At 41.9% G+C, this 13,804-nt stretch overlaps 1 protein-coding gene across 1 annotated transcript; it reads right to left on the bottom strand.

Moving 5' to 3' along the window:
- Positions 1-1,986: 1,986 nt before the first annotated feature.
- On the bottom strand, positions 1,987-11,886 carry LOC125467497 (neurofilament medium polypeptide-like). The gene is made up of 3 exons (XM_048563430.2): positions 10,822-11,886; positions 10,389-10,513; positions 1,987-3,566 (listed from the first exon to the last, which is right to left on the bottom strand). Exons 1-3 carry the CDS (start codon positions 11,839-11,841, stop codon positions 2,363-2,365), a joined length of 2,349 nt encoding a protein of 782 aa, XP_048419387.1. The 5' UTR covers positions 11,842-11,886; the 3' UTR covers positions 1,987-2,362.
- Positions 11,887-13,804: the final 1,918 nt, after the last annotated feature.

The following is a 13,804-nucleotide window of genomic DNA, read 5'->3' as shown; positions in this document are numbered from 1 at the left end:
GACAAGGGCAGCAGGTACATGGGAGCACCACCACCCTCAAGCATACCTCCAAGCCACTCACCATCCTGGCTTGGAAATACATCACCATTCTTTCAACGTCTTTAGATGTCTCAAAGTCTTGGATCACACTCCCTAACTATATTGTGGGTTGACCCACACCAAATGGCCTGCAGCTGTTCAAGCTGATAGCTCACCACCACCTTCTCAAATGCAGCTAGGGACGGGCAGCAAATACTGGTTCAGCCAGTGCCACCCACGTCCCCATGTGTGAATAAAAATACCCCTCTAGGTTTATTGATTCTGACTCCATGGCATCTGCACCAGGAGGGGAGAGAACATTGTTTTGGTCTCAGTGTTCAGCTTTCTGTTACCAGGTTCTTGCGCAGTTGCTGCAGCTGATGAATTTTCTCAAAACCATGAATAAAGCTGACATTAAAATCCCTGCATTCACCGTGCATATTGCAATCGTACCTGAGGAAGTTGGAGGAATTGGTGCCCAGCTTTTCGAAGTATTTCAGTCCAGTGTGTTAAGGCAGTGAGCTGTTTGTGGAATGTGGAATGTTGAATGCCTGTTATAATTTATCACACTGCTGCACTGCCAGTGGGGAAGATATGTGCATCTACTTGTTATGAATGGGGAGGAGATCATAAATGCTGACATTTTCAATTGCTTACGGAGAGAAGTTTACTTAGTTTGTGTTATAGGCTTATTTTTAGGCATTCTGGCATTACTTTTGTCTTGTGTTAGTACAATGCTTTTCCTTTCCTTTTTGATCACTACCCCCGTGATGATACAACGGCTTTAAGAGGTATAGTCTGTCCGTTTTTTTTTCATGAAGTAGGGTTGAGACAGAGGGAGTGAGCAAAATGCACAAAGCCAACAAAGTAAAAAGCTTATGCAGGCTTGGCATCTTTTAAAATGTTGAAACAATAGATGCAGCCTGAATTTCTGTGGGAGCTTGACCCCACCTACAAGATTTATAGTTTTAGCTTTCAACAGTTGCTGTGGTCTTGAAACTGGAGGTGGAAGCTCTTATTCCTCTCTCTGTCACAGCTAAAAGCTGGGGTTCTCGTCCTGCTGCTAGAATTACATGTGAGACAATCTGTTTGACTAAATTTGCCTTTGCCAAGGCGGTGATTATGAGATGTTACTATATTGGACAGTTAGTTAGTCATAGTTAATATATATTACTTTGTTAAGCATTTTGATATAGTTACAGATAAGCCAATTCTTTTTTATGTTTATTTTGTCAATATTTTAGCTGGAGTGTAAAAATAAAGTGTTTTGTTTATAGTTGATAAGTTTGATCAATTAAATTGCATCTGGAACACAATGCCTTACACCTACCTTTAAAGTAAGAAAGAGTTAGGGTCTAGACAGTTCAAATCTATTTTAACAGATGGGTCCCTTCACTCAGGAGGATCTTTTGGTTCCTTCTTTCCACCAGCCACAACATGTCCTCGACAGAATTTCAGATTTTCTCTTGTGCACTGTTTGGCAAGGAATTAATATTTAAATTCCACTTAGATTCTGCTCTCTTTGCATATTAAAGTCCCTTCAATGCCAGGAATAACCTTTCAAGAGCTGCTAATTTACCCAATTTTGCATTTCCTAACCAATTGTCTTATAGACCTGCCACCTTGCTCATGGGTTCCATGTGTAAAAGAAATTTATACTTAGCCCCCAACCCCCTTCCAAATTGACTTGCCAAGCCATCTGTATTTTAGTATCTGGACTATTCCTCTTAAATCTCTTGCTTTTATCTTTTTTATTTTTACCTTATTTTAAATCTATGTCTTATCAAACTTTTGGTCCTGTCCTAATTGGTCTTTGAAATCTGTAGTCCTTACCTTGTGGTGAAATGACTTGAGACCATTCCTTACACCAAGTGTACTATGTAAATGCAAGTACTTGCTACTGTTTTGAAAATTTTTTTGCCAATCATATGACTGTTCCCAACAAATCAATGAGCAAAATATCTGACTGAAGTTTCTTTTATTAGCATATATTTATATACATTGAATCTTGGGATATTTCAGTTCACAGTCAAACATATGCTGTTTGTTTATGCCTGCAATATTTAATAATGCAATTGTACATGCAGCAACAAATTATTGCCCTGAGAATATCTCATTTTCTATTTTGTAAACAGATACTTTAATCATTAATCTCTCAGACTGCTGAAGTCACAAACCTTGTGGACCATTAACATGCATTTCTCATTTTACCATTCAATATTTATTCTTATTCAATATTTGGCAATATTTGCAGCTAGCCTTTCTCTTGTTTAGCCAATAGCTATTTCTTCACCTCTCGACTTTCGCTGCTGGTTGAAGTTACTTTCTCAACTTCCAATTTTCTTTATTTTGGCTCTTTTTTTGCAGTGTCAGTTGATCCATTCCCCACAGTTTCCAATTTCTCAACGACTTCTTTTTCAATCTTTCCTTTTGCTTCAGTGGTTTTTAATTCTTCACCATTTCCTTTTACCTTGGCCACATCTTGTTTCTTACCCTCTGCTTTTGGATCAGCAGCCTTTTCCTCTGTGGCCCCCTTTGGTTCAGCTGCTTCCTTTTCTACAGCCTCTTTGGATTTGGGAACTTTCTTCTCTTCATCCTTTTCCTTTTCTACAACTGGTTTCTCTTCAGCTTCTTGTGATTTAGCTTTTTTGATTTCTTCATCTTTTTTATCTTCAGCCTCTTTAGGTTGGACGGCTTCTTTTTCTCCAGTCTTTTCTTCTTCAGTCTTTTGTTCTTCCACCTTCTCTTCATCCTTTTCAGCCTCTGATTTAGGAACCTCTTTGTCTTCATCCTTCTCCTTTTCTAATTTAGGAACATCCTTCTCTTTATGTTTTTCCTCCTCTGATTTGGGAACTGCTTTCTCCTCTTCAGCCTCTTGTGAATCAGCAGCTTCCTTCTCTTTTTCCTCTTCCTTTTTCTCCTCTCCTACCTCTTGAGGTTCAGCAGCTTCCTTCTCCTCAGCTTTCTCTTCTTCCTTTTGTTTCTCTTCCTCCTTCTCCTCTTCTTCCACCTTCTTTTCCTCCTTCTCCACTTCTCCCACCTTCTCCACTTCTCCCACCTTCTCTTCCGCCTTCTCCTCTTCTGCCTCTTGAGATTCAGCAGCTCCTTCCTCTTCAGCTTTATCTTCCTTCTTCTCCTCTTCTACTTTCTCTTCTTCTGCCTTCTCCTCTTTCACCTTCTCCTCTTCCACCTCTTCAGGTTCAGCAGCCTCCACCTCTTCTGCTTCTTCCTCTTCCTTCTTCTCTTCTGCTTTCTCCTCTTCTACCTCTTGAGATTCAGCAGCCTCCCCCTCTTCTGCTTTCTCCTTCTCCTCCTCTTTCTCGACAGCTTCTTCTTCCTTTTCAGGAGCTTCTAGCTCTGTCATATCAACTTCCTTGGTCGTTGCACTGATAATTTCTTCTACAAACCTATACTGAGGTATGGCCTTTATTGGGGTGGCTTTAGTCTCAGTTATCACAGAGGTTGCACTCACTAAAGGTTGTGGTTTGTAGGTAAATGACAGGGAATCAAAGCCACCAAATCTTGTTTCTTCACCTTCAAGAAGTTTCCTTCAAGTAGAATGTAAATAACATCAGTGCATTGTTAAAATACATAACATTTGTACGCTAATGAATCAAGGGACCTGCAGAGTTATTAAATCTATAATCATGAATTTATACTTGTATTTAAGATTAACATAAAATTCAGTTGAAATAAATCAGTTACTTGCTTTATTTAACCAACTGAATTACGATAGTTTCTATGCAAAACTATTAATGCAAATAGGTCATCCTACTGTCCTTTCACCCTTGTGATATGGGATCACATCAATCTCAATGTTAGATTGTAGACTCCTTTTACTGGCAGTTCGAAGGCTCCTATTGAAATAAGGTCAGGAGGAATCCCATCACGGGCCATGCAGAGGTGGTTTACGAGATGAATGGGAGGGGGTTCGAACGGAGAAGGATGGGACAGCTCCCTGACACAATCCTACTTGCTGATGGCAAGGTCATACTGGATTGGTGACCCACCCAATAGTAGCAGTGGGCAGCTATTTAGTGGCAATTAAGTAGCCACTTGGGGGCACAGTTTTAGTGACACTGCCTGAATGGTCCCCAGGCGAGACTGAAGAGCAGTAACTGAAGCTCTCTGCAGCAGGCCCAGGAGCCAGAAAGGTCTCCTTTACTTCCGCTCCTCCAACCCGAAGCTGAGATGGCAGAAGGTGACGGTCAGGGGCATCCTGTTCCTCATGAGATCCTAGATGCTGTGGCCACACTCTTTCAAAGTCTTCAGAGGTTGCCTCTACCTGGAGGTGACATTATAAATAGTGGTCTCCAAGAAGGACCAAGCAGGATAGTGGACCTTAGGCACCATGAAGATTTGTCCCAACCCACATTCACTCACTATGACTAAAACTGGAAAAATTAATAACAAGACGCTACCAAAGCAATACAGAATTAAGAATGGTCTGTAAGAGAAAGAAAGCAGTTATGGAAGGCAGAAAAATGTTTCAAATATTTTAGTGAAAAGAAGCATTCTATTGCTTCATATATTCTGATCCAATGCTTCATTTTTGATGCTGATGAATTTTTTGTGTCCATTGAGGTAAAGGGTGTAAATGCAGGGGAATAGGCTTATTTGTCCAATTAGTCATCTCATGTTTGGATCAAGAAATTTGGGCTTAGTTCTCACTGTATTGACACATGGAATAATAACATTTCAAACATTCTTTCTAAATTGCTGTCCTGCTAAATTTACATTTTAACTGCACAGTGATTAAGTTTTCCTTCCATTGCACTCCTTTCAAAAGAGTGTATGTTTTCGTGGTTCACAAATGAGCCATTCTTGATGTCTCCAATACAGAAATTGCGAATTATAGGTGATTCTATATTGTGTGTTCAACATACTTGCTTGCAGTTAACAGAGAGAAGAACATCCAGTTTATTAATCTAGGATGAATTAGTCTACTTCCCAGGAGTAACAGGACCATGTGCTAATTCAACGCACCAACTAATATATAATCAGCTCCACTGCACAGCAAATCAGTTTTACAGGCATATCTTGTAGCATTGCTAGATTGTAAAATCGTATCAACCAGCAAAAGCTGTCAATCCAAAGCAGTAATATTTAAATGTCTTGTGTTTTCCACCGAATTTTCTAATCATTACACATTTGCTTTGTGAACTGCTGTTTTAAGGAAATTAGATTGAAATCCTGGATTGGGAAATTTGACCCCAACTTGATCTGATTGACATGGGAGGTGCATATTGTTTTATTTCACTATGTCTCTGGTTTAGATTAACGGATGAAACATCTGTGAGGCTCTGACCAGCTGTGCAACTCCTTGTCAGAATTTCCTTGTGCAGTATCCAGGCAATGATTTCAAACAAGGAACATTAAGAGGCAAATGCACTCACAGATGTCCAGCAGGGCTATTTCACCTGGAATGGAGCGGATCCTGATCTCAGTTGTGACAAACTTTATTTGACTGTTGTCAGTGACTGGCTCTCATACTAAATGCAGACACCACATGTGGAAGGGGTTTCATCTAACTTCAGTTAAAATCCAGTCTAAATTCATACTTATATTGCAAGGACTGATCAGACTGATTTTTAAGCATTAGGTTGGAGGTGAAAAACCCAACCGATTCACTGAGATATTCCCCGTTCTGTTTGAGTGTGGACGTTGGTGATTCAAACTACACTAGTTGGAGAAATATTTGTGTTACATTGAGATCCACAGAAATGCAAACCAAATTCACTTAGAACTCTCAAGATGTTCTCATGTTTCAAAATATTAAATTGAATTAGTCGTTATGTAAATAAAGTGTAAATCAAGATAGGGATGGAACTTTGTTTTCTTTTAAAGGAGCTAAATATTCTACTATAAGCATGCTGAATCGCTGTTATATGTTCACTCGACATCTGATGCTGTGATACCCCATTGCTTACTGAATGCAAAAAACTAATCCTGCAAAGACACATTCATTCTTGTAGCTAGTGTAATTCTTAGCAAGGGTTTGATCCTGTTCGGCATCCTGCATGTGTTGCAGCAGATTCCCTAGTTACTGAGACTAGTGAAGATGCTGCCAGCTCTGGTCCTCCTGCCATAGGAAAGCTGTTGTTAAACTTGAAAGGGTGCAGAAGAGATATTCAAGGACGTTGCCAGAGTTGGAGGGTTTGAACTATGAGGAGGGGCTGATTAGGCTGGGGCTATTTTCCTTGCAGCTTCAGAGGCTGAGGGGTGACCTTATAGAGGTTTATAATGAAGAATTGCCTGTAAGAGGAACATAGTGCACAAAAATCTCAAGTGTGGAAGACAGAAAAGCAACAATGGTTGCCTTACGTAATTTATAATAGGAGTTACTGGGTTGCCACTATAGAACCATAGATCAATGCAGCATAGACAGGATCCATTGGGCCCTAAGCATGCAACAGTTCTTTCAAAGAGCAATCCAGTTAGCTCCACTCTCCAGTACACTCTCATCCCTGCAATGCTTTCTCATTTAAATATTCACGTAATTTTTTTTGGAAGGTTAGCATTGAATCCGTATTCGCCATCCTATCAGCCCTTGTGTTCCAAGAGCCAACCATACAGAATCCAAAAAAAGATGTCATCACTAGTTCTTTTGCCAATCATCTTGAATCTTGCCATGAGAAACAGTTTATATTTATTTACTCTAGCTAAACCCTTCATGACTTTCATACCCTGATGAAGCTACTCTTAACATTCTGTGCTCCAAGGATAGCTATCCAAGTTTGCAGTGTTAACTAGACCATGTCTTCTTCCTCACTATATTTAGGCCATATTTACTGAGGCCAAGTACCTACCCAGGCCCAGTGTTGCCATGTTCAATGGATTTGACACAGTCCAGGAATGAAGCTAAAGAACAGTGGTGATGAATTCGCTGCTCTTGGCTGTGATTGTAATCCAATAATATGTGAACGTCAATGTGTGTGAAGGTTTGTTGTGCTGTGGAAGCAATTCTTGAAGCCAAGGCCACTCTGTACCCCCCACACTCCCTGCTAATCTCACAACTCCACCTTCTCCCCCTCCAACCAATGCTAGATTTTCAACATTCCTTACTGAGATCAAGAGGATGTGAAATCATTCTGTCATCAACAAATGGAAGAACACAACGCTGCTAATAGTTCTTCGATTACAATTCTGTGTTTGTTGGGGAATTTGCATTACAGCATTCTGTGCAATGTGAATTGCACAAATTGTGGGGCTGTATTTTAATTTAAATAATTCAGTAATTTTAAATACTGTGCTCAATTCTGGTCCTCCAGCCATAGGAAAGCTGTTGTTAAACTTGAAAGGGTGCAGAAGAGATATTCAAGGACGTTGCCAGGGTTGGAGGGTTTGAACTATGAGGAGGGGCTGAATAGGCTGGGGCTATTTTCCTTGCAGCTTCAGAGGCTGAGGGGTGACCTTATAGAGGTTTATAAAATCATGAGGGGCATGGATAGGGTGAATAGCCATGGTCCTTTCCCAGGATAGGGGCTCCAAAATTAGAGGCTATAGGTTTTAGGTGAGAGGGGAAAGATTTAAAAGGGACACAATAGGTAACCTTCTCACGCAGAAGGTGCTGTTTGTATGGAATGAAGTAGTGGGGGCTGGTGCAATTGCAACATTTAAAAGGCATTTGGATGAGTACATGAATAGGAAGGGTTTAGAGGGATAGGGGCCAAATGCTGCAAATGGAAGTAGATTAATTTAGGGTATCTGGTCGGCATGGAAGAGTTGGACCAATAGGCCTGTTTCCGTGCTTTAGAACAAGGAACAATTCTGTACTGTCTGACTCTAATTCCTTGCACCCACCTACACTCTATACTTGCAAAAACAGTAGGAATACATCAAATTGAACTGTTAATCCAGGGACCCTGATAATGTTCTGGGCGCCCAGGTTCAAATCCCGCTACAGTAGATAATGGATTTTGAATTCAATAAAAATGTCTGGAATTAGGAATCTAATAATGACCGCAAAACCATTATCGATTGTCGGAATAACCCGACTAGTTCACTAACGTTCTTTAGGGAAGGAAACTGCTATCCTTACCTGATCTGGCCTACAAGGGACTCCAGACCCACAGCAATGTGGTTGACTATTAATTGCCCTCTGGGCAATTAGGGATGGGCAATAAATGCTGCCTAGCCAGTGACGCCCTCATCCCATTAATGAATGAAAAAAAGATTAATTGTCTGCACTGTTCAGTTTACTTTCCCTTTTTGATATATTAATCTAATCTTGTTTCAATATCAGTTGTGGTTTTGGATTTCAAAATGCATCATATGAATTAAATAAAATTAGCAAAAAGTAATAATTATTTGTGCAGTTCTAATTTGGTATATCACATTGGTTAATGTTTGTGAAGCTATAGGATATATTCTGTCATGTAAAGTCACTAAATTAAATGGAGCTGAGCTACATTAAACAGAGATAATCTAAATAAATCTAAACACGGCTTAACAAAAGCTGAACCAAACTAATCTAAGCAAAACTGTTTTTTTCTGCTGACGTGCTCATTTTGCCACAGCTCCACTGCAGATTTCGAAGATAAATTATTCCTGCAGTGGTTTTATGTGGCAGGGAGTTAATTTATTGATTCTCATTCACAATTATATGTGTGTCCCATAAAGTGCAAGAGAAGACGCTGATTAGGAATACTGCAATTTTAACCCTTCCATGTTTGAAGGGGCGTTTTAGTGGTGGGCGAGGAGTGCTGGTTTCTTGCTGTAGCATTCTCTCCTCTGTTACTGGCATACAGTGGCTGCAGTGTGAACCACCTACAAGCTGCACTGCAGCAACTTGCCAAGGCTCCTTCAATAGCACCTTTTACACCTGTGACATCTGTAACTTAGATAGACAAAGGTAGCAGACATTTGCGAACTGTTATTTGCACACGATTCACAACCTGGAGCTATATCATCATTTAGGTATTGTTATGGTGTCAGAATCCTGGGACTCCCTACCTAACAGACTGTGGGTGTGTCTGCCCACACTACATGGATTGCAGCAGTTCAGGAAGGCTGCTCATCTTCTCAAGGGCAATTCGGGATGACAAAAAATGTTGGTCTTATCAGTGACCATGACACCCCATGAGCGTATTAAACAATGGTTTGATGGGAGATCGGTGAAAACCTTTGGGAGGGGGGTTATGGAAAATCCAGATCTTTGCTGTTTTCACCAGTTGCCCTAAACCTATCTCTACCTCACATCAGAAATGAAGGAAGCTCCTTTCATCTTGATCATATGGCCAGAGGCAGCAACTCTAAGTCTGGGAGCCTCTGCTCTTTTGGCTCATTCAGGAGCCTGTCTGACAAGGAGGGCCTTCACATTAACAGTGATCTTTTTGATAGATTGCCCCCCTTATCAAGAGGCTGGGGTAATGATTTGTGAGGTAGCTTTTGTTAGGGATAGAGTGTGCAAGGAGGGTGTGATCCACGGTGAGGTTGTGACGTCCGTGTCAGCACAAACAGCCAGTGGAGGTAAGAAAGTTGCCTCTCATTGACTTTGCAAACTCTGAGGGGCATGAGTGGTGCAGATGATCTATGGCACTAACAATCAGGGAACTTTGAGACAATATTTCTTAATTTGGAATTGGTGCAGTTATGTGTAAAATTACCCAACTCAATGATTGGCCATGTTTCAATCCACTCAGTCAGGGCATAACATTGTCATTGACCAAAAGGCAATAATCATAAAGTAACATTATGTAATGCTTGACAAATTTGTTTCAGCATTAAATCAACGGAAATAAATAAATATTTCCTTTGCTCTGAAGAGGGCTGCTTTCCTTGGAATAATTGAGGGACACAGGAGACCTAATGTAAGTGTCTAGAATGATGTTGATTCTGGACGGAGTGAACAGGGCAGTTCCATTCACTTTGATATAAGAATGCACAACCAGTGGCATAGACTTTAGCTCATTAAGAGGAGCAAGTGGTTATACCCAGTGAATGGTGAGATTCTGGAACACTCTCTGAAAGGGCAACACAGGCAGGAAGCATCCAAGGTTTAAACGATATTTGCACTTGGTGCTGTAATTGGTCAGCTGGAAAGTGGGTGACATTATGTGAGCATACAAAACATTTTATAACTCCTTCCAAGCTGCAGGATCCTATGATTTCACTGATTCTATGACTTTGTTCACTGCGGTCGATGTGATAATGATCAAGGCATTAGTGAACAGTGGGGGACATTCAAGAAATGCATTAAAACTCATTCCAGCTTGGGAATTAAATGCAGTTAAAAGATTCTGTTTTGAGTATGTCACAGTTTCCTTGCAATCTTTACAACCATAATTATGTTCATTCTCTTTTCAATTATGTGTCATATTGCAACGATACGTTCACTTTGACTCGGAAGCCAAGTTAACTGAGCTCACCTATATGAGGCGATCTCCACATCCAGGGCCAGTTTGACATTGAGCAAATCTTGATACTCCCTGAGTTGGTGAGCCATTTCCTGTTTTGTGTTTCTCAGCTCGTTCTCTAATTGTTGAATGGCATCCTGTAAAACAAACAAACCATACATAATAACTGAAAATACTGCGGATGCGAGAAATCAGAAACAACAACGGAAATTGGTGGAAAAGCTCAGCAGGTCTGGCAGTAACTGCGCAGAGAAATCAAAGTTAACGGTTCAGGTTCAGTGACCCTTCCTCAGAAGCTCACTGGTCCCGAAACGCTAACTCTGCTTTGTCTCCAGAGATGCCGCCAGACCTGCTGAGCTTTTCCAGCAATTTCTGTTTTGGAGCAAATTGTATATATTTATTTAAACAATGGAGTGAGAGGGATAGTTTCCTTTGGCATTCTCACCTGGTATCGCATTAATTCGCCTCGGTGTGTGTTTCCAATCTCATCCAACTGTTTCTCCAAAGACTCTTTCCTTCCTCTGGCTGTCTCCAGCTGCAGGTTTTTGGACTGGAGTTGGCGATTATACTCACCTATTTCCTGTCGTGTCCTTTGCAGAGTCTCTCTGTTGCTCGCTGCTGCATCATTGAGTTTGGCCACTCTCGCTGTGAACCACTGCTCAGCGTGCTGCAGGTTCACAGTGGCGTAGCCTTCCAGCTGCGCCCGGATCTCTCTCAGGGCTCCAGTCAGGTCTGGCTTCATGATGTCTTTCAATTCCACACCGACCTGGGAAGCTTGGATCTGAGAGAAGAGATCAGCCACCTCTTCCTCGTGATTGTTCTTCAGGAAGTCGATCTCATCCGCCAGCGCCTGAGCTTTCTTCTCCAGCTCCAGTTTGTTCATTTGCACACTTTCTGTGTCTTTCTTCAAAGCCTGGAGACTTGCTTCAACCTCTTGTCGGATCTGTCTCTCATCCTCATATTTCCTCTGCAATCGGCGGAGATCTTCCTCCAAGTGATCCCGATCCAGCTGGATCCCCACCTTCTGCTTTTCGCTTTCTTGGATGAGGTTGCGAATCTCGGCCATTTCTGGCTCATAGACATTCGCGAGTTCAGGCTGGGAGCTTTGCCTTTCCCTTATCTCGGTGATTTCTGCCTCCAGAGCCTTGTTGTGTTGTTCCAGCTGGCGGACCTTGTCAATGAAGCTGGCGAAGCGGTCATTGAGCGCCTGCAGCAGCTCCTTCTCATTGACTTTGGGATCCCCATTGAAAACGCCGGACTGGTAGAACTGCACGCTGTCTGTGGACCTGAGAGCTGGTGAACTGTAGCCCCGAGTCACAGACAAGCTGCTGTGCTTTACAGAAGAGGCAGTTCCCCTGGACCAGCTTGGGGTGCGAAAGGCCATGTCCTGGGACAGATTCCTGGAGGGGTCCGAGCGAAGCTTCCGGGTGGGAAAGGCATCCAATATATCCCAGCTGTAATTCATCTCTGCTGCTGCAGGACTGTCTGGAACGGTGAGCAGCCTGTTCTGTCACCCAGCCTTTTATTGGGAATCCTGCTGCTGACGCTGCTAATTCGATTCTTCAAGAAAAAAAACTGTGATGCTTGCATTTAAAATGGCAATGCACATTTGATGGGCTGCATGCATTTATTTTTCTGTAATATCAGTTCAAAGGAGAGTTACAACAGAATTCGAGCAGTGATTTCAGCAAATTAATGCTTTTCAAATCTATTTTCCAGTTCAACACATCTTCAATATTTTTACAAACTGAGAGTTGTATTTTTTCACAGAATCTCTACGGTGTAGCAGCAGGCCATTCAGCCCATTGAGTCCACAGTATCTTACCCAGGCCCGCACCCCCCACCCTGTTCTACAGCCCTGCATATCCCATGGCTGATGCACTTAGCTTGCACATCACCAGTTACTGTGGGCCACTTAGAATGGCCAGTCAATCAAACCTCCACGTCATTGGACTATGCAAGGAAACCCATACAGATGCAGAGAGAGCATGCAAACTCCATACAGTCACCCAAAGGTGCAGTCAAACCTGGGTCCCTGGCACTGTGAGACAGCAGTGCTACTCACTGAGCTACTGTGCCACCCCATTTTTGGTGAATCACATTGTGGATTATCCTGTGTGTTACCAGGATATCACTGTTAATGACTGACAAAGTCATCGCATTTTTGTGTTACAGTGGTAGCTTCCCTACCTCTGAGCCAGGAGATCTGGGTTCAAGTCCTTCTCAGCCCCCAGAGATACATAATAACATCCCCGGGGAACAAAGGACTGTGAATGCTGGAGATGAGAAACAACAGCAGAAATTGTTGGTGAAATTCAGCAAGGTCTGGCCAGAGAAAGCAGGGTTACCATTTCGGGTTCAGCAACAGAATGCAGATACTGCTGGACCCGCTGGGTTTCTCCAACAATTTCTGTTTTTGTGTTGAATCACACCTTTGAACATGTTAATAAGGGAAGTATCTATAGTGTGCCAGGGATCCAAAGTTACACTGAGAATAGACAAAAGTGGTCTTGAATCCCACTCTAGTCATGTCCTCAGGTGTGTCATCTTGAGCAGGGAATGTGCCTCACAATTCCCTCCAGTTATAAGCCTGGAGGTGGATTAATACTGGGTTTCCTCTGCCTCCTCCAGAGAAGATGTTTATTCACACCAGAGAATTGAGTCAGAGATAATGGGAACTGCAGATGCTGGACAATTCCAAGATAATAAAATGTGAGGCTGGATGAACAGAGCAGGCCAAGCAGCATCTCAGGAGCACAAAAGCTGACGTTTCGGGCCTAGAGCTCTGATGAAGGGTCTAGGCCCGAAACGTCAGCTTTTGTGCTCCTGAGATGCTGCTTGGCCTGCTCTGTTCATCCAGCCTCACATTTTATTATCAGAGAATTGAGTCTATCCTTTCTACTGTTTTTGACCAATTGAGCCCTAAAATCTATTTATGAGAAAAAGAAAACTTTTGTGAATATCTGTGAAATTTCACTGCAAAGTGAAAAATAATTTTATACAGGTGGAGCCTGCTGGACTCTCTCTGAGTAATAGACAGAAATGGACACTCTTGGCATGCTTCAAACTTCTTCACTGGACAGCAACTAAACTCTGATTGACCTCAGGATTTACTGAGACCATCTGTTGTTGGGGCATTTCAGGCATCATGTTCTCCAGGGGGTAGGCCAATTTTGTTGCAGTCATATTACTGCCCTCAGTGAGAAAACACATCTAACACCGTGGTCAAAGACAAGATCGCATTAATTAAGAAAACATTTTGAAACAGTGTTTAGGAGGGGCAGCTTCTGAGCAGTTATAGGGTGATGATCGATTTTATATAGAATATGCTGCACAGAAATAGGCTGTTTAACTCAAATTGTCAAAGATGGTTGTTTTAGTCCACATTAATGTCCACTCACCCTACTTCCCTTGACCCAATTAATGTA

Source organism: Stegostoma tigrinum, chromosome 37 (genome assembly GCF_030684315.1).
Source record: "Stegostoma tigrinum isolate sSteTig4 chromosome 37, sSteTig4.hap1, whole genome shotgun sequence".
NCBI lineage: Eukaryota > Metazoa > Chordata > Chondrichthyes > Orectolobiformes > Stegostomatidae > Stegostoma > Stegostoma tigrinum.
The sequence above is the reverse complement of the archived record's forward strand: the minus strand, read 5'-3'. Positions and strand labels throughout refer to the sequence as shown.